Source organism: Miniopterus natalensis, chromosome 4 (genome assembly GCF_054644295.1).
Source record: "Miniopterus natalensis isolate mMinNat1 chromosome 4, mMinNat1.hap1, whole genome shotgun sequence".
Lineage (NCBI taxonomy): Eukaryota > Metazoa > Chordata > Mammalia > Chiroptera > Miniopteridae > Miniopterus > Miniopterus natalensis.
The window spans coordinates 66,190,697-66,203,450 of record NC_142084.1 but is presented as its reverse complement, the minus strand read 5'-3'; the positions used below and the strand labels follow the sequence as shown (position 1 = coordinate 66,203,450).

Below are 12,754 nucleotides of genomic sequence, written 5' to 3'. Positions count from 1 at the left end.
GTTGTGGTCTGAAGCTGGCCACCAGGTGTGCTGGTTCTGGGGCCTTTTGGGAGGGGTTCTGGTGCAGGCCAATGTCAGATGCTGCCTATGAACAGCCTAGGGCTTACTGTTAGGAGTTACAAAGTGATTGTAGTTGGTAGACACCTGTGCTAAGCCTGTATGCTCGTGTAAGAGACCACACTGAGAACCGAGGCTAGCTTCCACCGGTACCAGACCTGGGCAGGTCATCAAAAGGCACAAAGTACCCCAAGACCCACTGCCACCTGTTGACTGCCCATAAGCCTCAGCCACTGAAAGAGCCTTAGGCAGTACTTGAGTTGGGTGAGGCAGTGTCACAGGGAGTCACCAGGGTGGTGCCAGTGGAACTCTCCGGGCTAATGCATTCAGGTTTGGATGTGTTGTGGTGGGCTCAATACAGGGACAATGGCTGCCATCCCTCCAGTCATCACCCTGAAGCCACGTAACTCAGTTTCTCCCTGTATGTCACTGGTAGCCCCCAAGCCACTGTCCTTTTTTCAGAGCCCAAGATGACTGCTTGCAAGCAAGAGTTTGTGTGTGGGTCCTTTAAGAGGACCTGGGTTTTAAGTAGCCGTGTGTCTAACCTAGACGGACAGAATCCCACTGATTTTCACAACCTGATATTTCATGGGCCTATCTTCCCAGCAGTGGTGCTCTGGGCTGGGAAGCCTGGCATTAGGTTGAGACCCCTTACTCTTCAGTGGGGACATGTGCAGCTGAGATAGCCCTATGGATTCTCAACCACCAGAAATGGGTTTGGGGCCAGCCCATTTCACATTTCTGCCCCTCCTACCAGTCTCGATGTGGCTTCTTCTTTATATTCTTAGTTATAGGACTTCTGTTCAGCTAGTCTTTAGATGGTTCTCCAGGTTGATTGTTCTATAACTTAGTTGTAATTTTGATGTGCTCATGGAAGGAGGTGAACACAGCCTCCATCTACTCCACCATCTTGACTGGAACTCTGCACTGCTTCTTAATTTAAATAAATTAAAATTAAATGAAATTTAAAATTTGGTTTTTCAGTCACACTAGCCACATTTCACATGCTCAGTAGCCACATGTGGCTGGCGATCCTATTGGAAAACACAGCACTCAGAAGTAGTTTCTATGAATGTTAGGATTTCTTTGTTTGTCTTGTTCCTGTGTCTAGAACAGCATCTGACATATAGTAGGCACTCATATATGAACTTGTTGAATGAATAAAGTGAGGCCATGCATTAATTATGCAGTAAAATGGTTGTCATACAGTAAATATTCAACAAATGGGAGATAAAAAGAAATAGGGGAAGAAGTTAGGTAAGTTTCTTTAAACCTGAGTTATCATAAATATTGTTGGGAAGTTCAGGGGGCTTTGTTTTTTCATTGGTGACAGTTGCCTTCTTCTGGTCTGACTAGGAATGTTTAGCTGTGACTCTTTCTTGCAGAGGAACAGATGTTTTTGATCCCAGATCACCTTGGACCTTTCCACTATAGGAACTGACAACCCAACTTCCCAATGTCTGAGGGCTTCCTCTACTAACTTGAGCTCACTCTGCCATACCCATGGATGTGTTAGAGAATTATTGTCCCCTGGATGTAGCTTTCAACTAACAACTGAAGGGAAGTGGTGTATAAATGCCCCAGCTCTCTCATGTTCAGTTGGAATGAACTATACTGACCTCCAACGTCCTTCAGAAGGAAGTAAGCTCCAGTTACCCACAGTGGTAACTGGCTTGATAATGTTCTCTGCATGGTTTCTGTCCTTTTCCCACTTCACTTCCCCAGTCCCTTTCTGGTGCTTCCTGGAACAACCTCTCAAGAGTCTTTTTCTAAGACATGGAGCAGATGACCTCTCAGCTTCCTGGACACACTAAGATTCACAGGAGGGGACCATGAATCTTCATACCTTAGGAGCAAGAGCCATGAGGACAGCAAAGCTGGACAGGTGAAAGCACTTGCATTCGGTGTAAGAATCATTGCTGCTCACATGAGTGCAGCCCTCCGTCGACCAGCTGCCTCCCTCCTCTGATCCTTCCCAGTACACACACAAATATTTTGTTCTCACACCACCAGGCTGGAAAGAGAATAGCATTAAAGTGGCTCTCTTTCTGGATTTACTATTTCAACTTCATAGGTTGGTCAAGGATTCACTGGATTGGAAACTGGGTGGGAAAGCCCCATCATCTGGAACATGTGTGGGGAAGAGTTTTATGTCACACCTGTGTGGGCCTTATTCTCATTGATTGTGCCCTGCTCTGGTCATCTCAGAGCCCCAGGAACTGACCCTTATGAACTGCTTTACCCAGGTTGCCTGTCATTGGTAGGATCAATGAGAGGAACTGGTGAGAGATTGTAGGATGAGAGCAGAAGAAGCTCAAGTATTACTTCCATATTTCTATTGTTCCAGGCAATCTCCATCTCCAGCAGGGCAATCCCTCCTCCATGCCTCCAGCTTTCACTGGACTCATTAATGCTCATCCTCCCATCGCTTTTTTTAGGCTTAAATGTGATAATACCTTCTCTGGAGGCCTCAATATTTATTGTCGGTTCTCTGAACCCTGGATCAGTAAGAGTTGGATTTGGTTACCTGCCACGACCCTGATAACACACCCATTTAAGGTAATACATAGAGAGCCAGCCCTGGATTTTGCTCACCTGAGTATGTTTGAAGGTCAGGAACACAGGTTTAGACAGATAAACTTTTTCCTTAACACCAATGGTGCCACTCACAACACGAGAGTTCAATTTTATGTCCAGTGTTCCTCTTCTATCATTGAAAAAGGATCCATTCAGAATATTTCCAAGAGACTGGTAAGTGATAAGTGCAACTGTACTCTCTGAGAAAACAGAAGAGAAATCACTTTATGGGGGATCTATAGTACGTCCCCACACCTTGGCCCAGTCACCTAGAAATGAAACAGCAGTGCGTAGAATCTGAAGATCAAGAGAATCCATCTTAGACACAGTACCTCTTGTGGTCCCTTTGAAAACATCAGTGCAGTGCATATCCATTGTGTTATTTCCAGCTTCCAGAACAGCCTTCTCACTTGTCTCATTGCACCTCTTGGTTTCATAGACTGGAAGCATTAAGAAAATAAGTCTTACTTTGCTCATTTCTCATGCCTAAGGAACTTGCTGAAGAACTCCCTTCTGTGAAAGACCCCCTACTACTGATTTCATTTTTTGCATGCAAGGTAGACCAGATGGTACTTCCTTCTACTTCTCTGGTCAGTAGGGATGAAATCATCAAAATGGCCTGAGCAACACACACTGGCCACCCAACTCAGGGGGAGAGAGAAGATAGCCATGTTTCCCACAGCTGGACCTGGGGCAGGCAAGCTCAGCATTTACCATAGAATATTTAAGGGGCAAAAACAAATAATGTGTACTGGAGTACCTGGTGAGGGGGAAACTTAATTTTTTAAGCAAAAGAAGCTTAGCATCTAAAAGATTTCCAAGGAAATAGTGTTTGGAGCAGATTTTCTGCATTTGGGAAGGATCCCTTGAGTGAATTCTCTCTATGTCATATAAGCATAAAGTCTGACCAAAGAGCTCTCCCCCAATAAACTTTTGGTCATAAGGAAAATGTTCAGTGTTTCTTACCTATATCAAAAACGGAATTTTCATGCTTTCCTGAAGAAGCAACACTCTCATTCCATATGGTCAATTCTACGGTTTGAAGTAGTTCGGTAGCCTTTTTGGCAATGTACTCTTTGCTTTCATTGTTGTTTGGAATTGTCTTTCAAAGAAATAAAGCTAATTAGGTAGACTTACATAAAGTTTAAAAAGCAGTAATGTACATAAGTGTGGCTGGTTGACCCCAGAAGACAATAACATTTATTAAGGTGCTGCTAGGCTCTGTGCTATCAACCTGATAAGACTTTTCTCATGTATCACTCACAGTCCTGTGAAGAGTGTATCCTTGTATTTATGAGAACACAAAGACTTTAAAATGAGGTAACTGGAACCTACAAAAGAGTTTCTTATGGAGGAAAATAGGAAATGGGAGGTGGTGAGGGGATGAAGTGGGGCTCTAGATGCTTGATGCAGGTCTTTGAATGGCACCTGAGCATATAATCCTTTCCCAGAATTTCCCAATCTTCTCAATTGACATTTGAGACCATATAATGGTTGTGGGAGGCTGTCCTGGGCATTATAAGATGTTTAGCAACATCCCTGGTCTCCACCCACTAGATGCCAGTAACACCATTGTTATGCCAACCAAAACTGTCCCCAGACATTGCCCCAGACATTGTCCCCTGGGACAGAGGACAAAATCACTCTTGTGTGAGAACCGCCATATCCTAAAAGACATAGGGAGCCGTGGTAGCATTTGAGCAGAAGAATGACATGGAAGATTAATTAGCTATTTCCCAAACTTAGCTTCACCTTACTCACCCAAATACTCTTTGATGATTGTGTCTTCTCACCAGTGCCCTCTGGGAAAGAAAAGTAGCCATTTAATCAATTATGGGAGATAACACACCCTGGTTCACATCCCTTCTTCCAAGCACCCTCGAGTTGGGTCTTTCCCTGGTGCTTCCACATCATATCCTAATTCCCCTCTAAGAAGTCCCAAATGTCTAATACAGTAGAATAAAAGAGAATTAGGATGGGACTTCCAGTTCAATCATTAAGTCAATAGTATTTATTGAGCAACTACTAAAAGCCAGACATAGTGCTAAACCTTATGGATAGAGGTTGATACAGAGACTAAGGGAATTTCCTTCTAGAGTTTGCAGGCTTCCAGGAGTCACTAAGCCAATAATGGCAAATAATTAAGTGATTACAAGGGTTCAAGATGTTAACAAATAGAAGGAGAGGACTTGGGAGTATACAGAAGAGGCCCCAGGATATCGGGGGTGCAGATGTTTCCCAAAGGAATGAGTGTTAATTGAATTAATAATATAGAAACAATAATAATACCTGCCACTGTCTACACAGCACAGTATATAAAGTGCTGTCATACACATTATCTCATTTAAAGGAACTCAGAAGATTCTAGAACACAGTTATGTAGCATAATAGCTAATATTAGTTGAGCCTGCCCAGGTGCGTAACAATGCACTAAATATTTTGCAAGCCTTAATAATCATAGATAAACTGTATTCATTTCCTAGGGCTGCTGTAACAAAGTACCACAAACTAGGTGGCTTAAAATAATGGAAATTTATTCTTTCATGGTTGTGGAAGATAAAAGTCCAAAATCAAGGTGTCAGCAGGGCCGTGGTCCCTCTGAAGGTTTTAAGATATATCCCTCTTTGCTGCTTCTAGCTTCTGGTAGTTCCCAGCAATCCTTGTTGTCTCCTGGTTTATGGCAGCCTAACTCCAATCTATGCTTCTATCATTACATGTCCCTGTGTGTGTCCCTAAATCCAAATTTCCCTCTTCTTATAAGGACACCAATCATACTGAACTTAGGGCTCACCCTAATCTAGTATCACCTCATCCTAATTTGATCGTATCTGCAAAGACCCTATTTCCAAATAAGATTACATTCACGGTTTCCACGAGTGGACACAAATTTGGGGAAAGGTATTTCACCCAGTACGTGAGGTAAGAAGGTTTCTGAAATGACTCTCAGTGATCTCCGCCTCACATGCCTTTATTCACACCCTTTCGTGTGAATTCACTTCTCCCCTTGCCTCAACTCAGCGACTCATTTCTGATGAATAGAGTATAGCGAAAGGGAAAAGATGTCACTTCTGATGTTAGGTTATAAAGGACTACGGTTTCTGCTTTGTTCACACTCTCTTCCTGGCTGTTCTCATGTGCTTGTTATAATAAAGTGAGCTAGAGAGGCCAATATACCTAAGGATGCAGAGTGACTTCTTATCGCCAGAAAGAGAGTGAGGCCTTCAGTCCAACAGCTTTCAAAGAATGGAATCTGGCCAGCAGTCATGTGAGTGAGCTTGGAAGCGGACAAACCTTCAGGGGAGACTGCATCCCGGACCAGTACTTTGATTGTAATCGTGAGAGGCGTATAAGATAAGCCACGCTTCAACTCCTGCCCTGCACAGACCCGTGAGCCAATAAATATGTTGTTTTAAGATGCTAACATCGGGGTTAGTTGTTACTCAGCAACACATGACTAGTACAGTAGATGTGACTACTGTTCTTCTCACTTACAGACGCAGCACAAAGGAGTCAGTTATTCCCCCAAAGTCAGCCGTAAGCAGTAGTGCCGGAAACCAAATCCAGTCTGCCTAACTCAAAATATGGAATTATACTAGGGATCAACAAATAAGTCAATAGGCTGTGGGTAGTGAGAGCCAGGTTTTTGAGTGTTGAAGAAGGTTACAAATAAGGAAAGAGGGAAGGCTAGGTCAAGCCCTGGCGCTGGACTGGGATTGGAGCTATCCGCGTAAACTCATGGATTTTAGTATATAGACAGATAAAATGAGTGAGAGAGAAACAAGTAGAGAAGTCCAGTGCAAAGGATATTAGAGATATCATTTTGGAAACCTGGGAAAGAGACATAAATTTGTAAGGCGGTGATGTAGAGGTGGTGATTGATACCATGGGCTTAAATAAGATCTCCTGGGAAAAGATTACAACAACGGGTGAAAGACAAGGCCAGGACAGATCTCTGCTCTCTTACCCTGGCCTGACATTGGTGGGACTCTCAAAGTCTTCCCTTGCCCCTCCTTGTTCATGGTGGAGAGTAATTGGAGGTTCTTACCATAACAATCTGAATGATTCAACTTTAAAAATTTAGCCAACCAGTTGACAAAATGAAAATTTGGGACACAGCTGCAGTAGTAACTTCCGATTTCATTTCTGCAATATGATACCTCCTTGCATTTTGCCAGCCCAGTCTCACACTCATTGATGTCTGTGAATCAAGAAAAAATATCATTTTTCATTCTCATAAAATTATACTATTTGATGTTGCCCTTGGAATTTCTATTACCCAATGTCATTCATAAGTGTACCCAGAACATCTATTTTCACATAAAATGACTCCATATTATAAAGATGATAGATAGCTCTCCTTAAGTTACTTTTTTTTTTTAATTCTCACCTGAGGACATTTTTCCATTGCTTTTCAGAGAGAGTGGGAGGGAGAGAGAGAGAGAGAAACATCAATGTGAAGAGACACATTGATTGGTTGCCTCCCGCACACACCCCAACTGGGGCCAGGGATTGAGCCTGCAACCGAGGTACATACACTTGGCTGGAATTGAACCCAGGGCCCTTTATACCCCCCAGATTCACATTCTAACCACTGAGCCAAACTGGCTTGGGCTCCTTAAGTTAATTATAAATCCAATACAATCTCAATAAAAAATATCTACAAGTATTTTATGGAGTGAGATGAGTTGCTACTATCATGCAAGAGTAGCCAGAAAAACCACAAGGTGGGACTAGCCTCCCAAGATATAAAAACATACTACAAAGTCTTAATAAAACAATGAGATACTGGTATATAAAGAGATAGACAAGTGAAAGAGCCCAAACATCCAGAAATAGACTCAAATATACATGGAGTTTTAGAATCTGTTAATAGTCATATGTCAAATCACTGGACAACACATTCTGCTGGCAAGACAGTGGGAAGACGGGTGCTCTCATGCATTGCTGGTGGAAATGCAAATTGGTCAGCCTCTCTGGAATTAAATTTGGAATATCTAATCAAGCTATATATGAATTTACCTCTTGACTCAGCCATCTCACTTCTAGGACTATACTCCAAAGACACACTTCCATAAGCGTGTCCATAGGACAGCCTAAATATCTGAAACAATTTACATGCCCATACTTAGGAGGGGGTTGAATAAACTATGGTTCATCCCAAAGCCATAAAAAAGAAAATGGGGAAGATCTCTATGAACTGATTTGGAGTAATTTCTAGGATACATTTAAGCTAAAAAAGCGAAGTACAGCCCAGCCGGGCGTGGCTCAGCCGTTGAGCATCGGCCTATGATCCAGGCGATCGGGGTTTGATTCCCAGTCAGGGCACATGCCCCAGTTGCAGGCTCGATCCCCAGTTGGGGGCGTGCAGGAGGCAGCCGATCAATGACTCTCATCATTGATGTTTCTATCTCTCTCTCCCCCTCTCCTTTCCTCTCTCTGAAATCAATAAAGATGGGTGTTTTTTTTAAAAAAAAAAGTGAAGTGCAAAAGGGCATCTATGGCATAAGGGCATCTATGGTGTCCTTTCAAAAGTGTCATGGTTGCAAAAAACAAGGAAAGACTGAGGATCTGTCACAGATTAGACAAGACTAAGGATCGTGACAAAGGCAATGTGGGATTCTCAAATGGTTCTTGGAACAGAAAAAAAAGGGAGACATTAGGGGAAGAACTGATGAAACTTGACAAAAGTCTGGAGTTTAATTAATATCATTCCGTGGTTTTGATCACTATACGGTGGTCATATCCTTGGTTAACCTCAGGGGAACTGGGTGCAGGAAATACTGAACTCAATGTGCTGTTTTTGCAATTTTTATTTAGGTCTAAAACCATGTTAAAATAAAAATAGATATATCCAGTATTGTATGACTCCACTCAGAGGAGTACCCTAAGAGGAAACAAGTTAACAGAAACAAAAAGTAGATGGTGGGTGCCAAGGACCGGGGGAGAGGGAGGGGAGTGAGTGTTTAATGGGGACAGAGTTTCAGTTTGGAAAGGTAAGAAAGTTCTGTGGATGATGGTGGTGGTGTCTGCACAACAATGTGAGTACTTAATGCCACTGGAAGATACATCTAAAACGGTTAAAATAGTAAATTTTATGTTGTGTGTATTTTGCCACAATAAAATAAAACAAATCCTAAGCAGTCTACCATTATATGTTCCACCCCCTGAATGGACACTACAGTTCCACCAATAAGATGTTCAGGAGTGCTATTTTCCTTTGATATTCAAATTGACCTTTAGAAGTTGTGGAAATTAAAAAGAATTTTGGCTGGAGTATACTGGCATAGTGAGAAGTGAAACTGGAAAACTAAATTGGGGCCAGGTCATGGTAGATAGTGAGTGTCAATATGTTGATTTATTTATTTGTTCTCTTGGTCTGTGTGTTTTTACTGAGCATCTGCTATGTGACACTATTCTCTGTCCTAGGCATACAGCAATGAACAACACAGAGATGATCCCTGTCCTTGTGAAGTTCTCAGGCAAACAAACAGACACAAACACCAGTGCTTGAGACTTTAAGAGCCCAGGGTCCTGGGAACTCTACCTTCCTCTAAAGAAAAACCAAAGATCATCAAGCCAGCATTAGAATGACAGGGGGAGGGTGCACAGGGGTAGGGACTTCTCTAAGGACTTTGGGACTATCTCGTAATATTCTTGCATCTTTGCAGCACTAGCATCCCTATATAACCCAGGGTTTGGGGCACAGAAGGATGCCCCTGACCATTCCAAACTGCAAGATGAATGTGGATTGCATCCTACCTTCACATTTCTCATAAGGTTCATTGAAGTACCTCCTCCCAGACATGGACTGATACCCATCTTTACAAACACAGTAGGTGCTGTTGAAGCAGCTGGCATTTTCAGGGCATGGGGGACAGGAAGCTGCAGGGAACACAAGATCTTTTCATTCATTTGCTTACTCATTTATTCAAGAAATATTCATTGAGCACCTATGATTACTGGACTCTGTGGTCAAAATCCCAAACCATGTCCCACCTCTGCCACCAACGTCACTTTTTTTGACAGTAGAACTTCTCTAGCACCTGTGTTTCTTTGCCTGTGGGCTTTCTTTGGCCACCAGAGTCCTCTTTGCTCTCCACATGACAGGTAGCAGCTTTCTCTCCCCCCTAGCAGCTCTCTCAATCAATGACTGACAAGAGTCAGTGCATTCAAACCCCAGTTATCTTATTATCAAAAATAAACAAAGACTAAGATGTGGCAAAATTGTAACCCTAATGCATTGCTGGTAAGAATGCACAATAGTGTAACTCTTATGGAAAACAGTTTGACAGTTTCTAAAATTAGAATTCCCATATGATCTTGCAATTCCATTCATGGGTAGATAGCCATAAGAATTGAAAGCAGGGTCTTAAAAAGATATTTGTATACCCATGTTCATAACGGCATTATTCACAGTACCCAAAAGATGAAAGCCACCCAAGTGTCCATTAACAGATGAATGAATGAACAAAATGTGGTCCATCCACACAACAGAATATTATTCAGCTTTTAAAAAAAGAAAGAAATTCCAACACATGCTACAACATGGATGAACCTTGGAGATGCTGCGATAAGTAAATAAGCTCATCACAAAAGAACAAATGCTATGTGGTTCCACTCATGTGAAGTTCCTAGAGGAGTCAAATTCATAGAGACAGAATGGAAGGTGCCATGGGCTGGGGTAGGGTGGATAGGGAATTAATGTTTAATTGGGGGAAATAACTTTGAGGTGCATGCTTCTTACTATGTCCAACAGTCCCTGTGTGCTCAAGCTTCAGTTGCCCACATGTGGATAGTGGAACCTATATTGGCTCCTTGCCTTCCCACCTGACTTCCCACTCCCAGCTGGTGCTTCCTAGGATGCCCTTCCAGATAAATGATTTGCTTTCAAGTTCTTATTTCAGTATTTGCTTCTGGGGGACCCAACCCAAGACATGGGGCAAAGGCAACACTATCTCCCAGAATGATTTGGGACACAGGCTTTTGGGAAAGAAAGGGCAGAGATCAACATCCACCAGCTGTGTGACCTTGAGCCAGTTACTTCTCAAGTAGGGATAATGTCAGAACCATCTCTGCAGGAATGTCATGAGGATTGAACGAGCTGGAGCATTCAATTTGCTTAGTATTGAGCCTGGTGCAATACAAGAGCTAAATACATGGGGGGTGACAATGGTGATGGTGTAGAAGGAGGGGGTAGTCCTCGGGAGCTCCAAGGAGTGTGAAGGAGGCATCAGGGATTTATATTCTCTCCCAATGAAAGGACTCCTTCCTTCCTCTGGAGGCAGGCTGCAGACCCCAGTTTCCTTCCCCTGCCTTTGACAATTGTAGACTCACCTCTAGAACTCTCCGCTTCCAATCCTGACAGAGCTAGCAGGACACTCAGACCTGGAATAGAGAGAGAAGGGGATAGTTCAGATGGAGGATGCCCTGGGGCTCTGCTTGGCTGAGGTATGGGTGAGTTAGGGGCTTCATCTCCCACCGTTCACTTTACTGTAGACTCTTCCAGGTAAACTATAAACACAAGGATCATGAAGGGCATCATATATTACTTCAGTGTGAGATGTACATCTGATTGCAGCTGTAAGAGGTTCAACACCCAATTCTAATGTGCATTGCCGGGGGGCGGGGGTCCACACCAACAAGAAATTCTTGGGCACCAACTGGATTTTTATGATTCAAATCAATTCTGACACTGTCCACCTGGAGACAGCATCAGATTCCACAGGTTAAGGGCTATAGATTGGAGGTTCCAATGATCCCCTCCTTGGGTTTGATTAATGTGCTAGAGTGGCTCACAGAACTCAAGAGAAACATTTTGCTTACTAGATCACCGGTTTATTGCAAGAGGCTACAACTCAGGAACAGCCAGATGAAAGAGATGCATAGGGCCAGGTATGGGGAAGGGGCACTGAGCTTCCATGTCCTCTCTAGGCACCACTCTCACAGCACCTCCAACAGTTCACCATCCCGGAAGCTCTCCAAACCCCCTCCTTTTGGATTTTTATGGAGGCTTCATTACATAGGCATGATTGATTACTAATTGGTCATTGGTGACAGAGTCAACCTCCAGCCCTTCTCCCTACCCTTGTAATCAGGGTGAAACTGTAAGTTTCATGGTCGAAATGGTGGTGCAGGTAAACGTAGTACTCATCTCCTTCCTTGACCACATTAAAATTACAACTAAACGAGAGAACAGCCATCATTGAGAACTATCTAAAGTCCAGCTGAACAGAAGTCCTACAACTAAGGATATAAAGAAGAAGCTACACTGACACTGGTAGGAAGGGTGGAGACACAAAGCAGACTGGTCCCACACCCACATGTGGTGATTAAAAACTGGGAGAGCCCTGGTTAGTGTGGCTCAGTGGTTGGAGCGTTGGTCCACACACCAAAGGGTTGTGGGTTCAATTCTTGGTCATGCCTGGGTTACAGGTTCAATCCCTGGCCCTGGTCCTGATACATGCGGGAGGCATCTAATCAGTGTGTCTCTCTCACATCAATGTTTCTCACTCTCTCCGCTCCCCCCCCCCCCCCCGCTCCCTCCTTCTCTTCCATTCTCTCTGAAAAGCAATGGAAAAAATATCCTCTGGTGAGGATTAACAAACAAACAAAATGATAGATCCAGAGAACAGTTTGATGGTGGCTAGATAGGAGGGGCATTGGAGAACTGGTGAAAAAGGTGAAGGGATTAAGAAGTACAAATTGGTAGTTACAAAATAATCAGGGGGACATAAAGTATAGCATAGGGAATATAGTCAATAATATTGTAATAACTAAGTGTGGTGCCAGGTGGGTACCAGATTTATCAGGGTGATCACTTCATAAGTTATATAATTGTGCTGATCACTGTGCTGAACACCTGAAACTAACACAATATTGTATGTCAACTGTAATTTAAAAATAAAAATTATTAAATAAAGTAAGAAATAAAGTTCCAACTCAACTGGCTCCACTGTCAATGAGCCCCCTTCCTTATGTGAGTTCCAAAAGTCACTTCATTAATATAACAAAAGGCCTCATCACAGGAAATTCCAAGGGTTTAGAAGCTCTGTGCCAAAATCAGGAACAAAGACCAAATATGTATATCTTATTATAAATCACAATATCACAAGGTGTGTGT

At 43.0% G+C, this 12,754-nt stretch overlaps 1 protein-coding gene across 1 annotated transcript in view; it reads right to left on the bottom strand.

The window, feature by feature from the left end:
- The window catches only part of LOC107525718 (putative adhesion G protein-coupled receptor E4P), a 31,611-nt gene extending 19,777 nt beyond the window's left edge, over positions 1 to 11,834 (bottom strand). Inside the window, exons 1-9 of the mRNA XM_087816158.1 lie at positions 11,718 to 11,834; positions 10,969 to 11,077; positions 9,394 to 9,516; positions 6,680 to 6,832; positions 4,396 to 4,436; positions 3,601 to 3,736; positions 2,967 to 3,074; positions 2,653 to 2,834; positions 1,904 to 2,071 (exon numbers count right to left, since the gene is read on the bottom strand). Coding sequence (XP_087672284.1) covers positions 1,904 to 2,071; positions 2,653 to 2,834; positions 2,967 to 3,074; positions 3,601 to 3,736; positions 4,396 to 4,436; positions 6,680 to 6,832; positions 9,394 to 9,516; positions 10,969 to 11,077; positions 11,718 to 11,834 — 1,137 coding nt within the window. The remainder of the gene's footprint in view (positions 1 to 1,903; positions 2,072 to 2,652; positions 2,835 to 2,966; positions 3,075 to 3,600; positions 3,737 to 4,395; positions 4,437 to 6,679; positions 6,833 to 9,393; positions 9,517 to 10,968; positions 11,078 to 11,717) is intronic.
- Between the last annotated feature and the right edge of the window lie 920 nt (positions 11,835 to 12,754).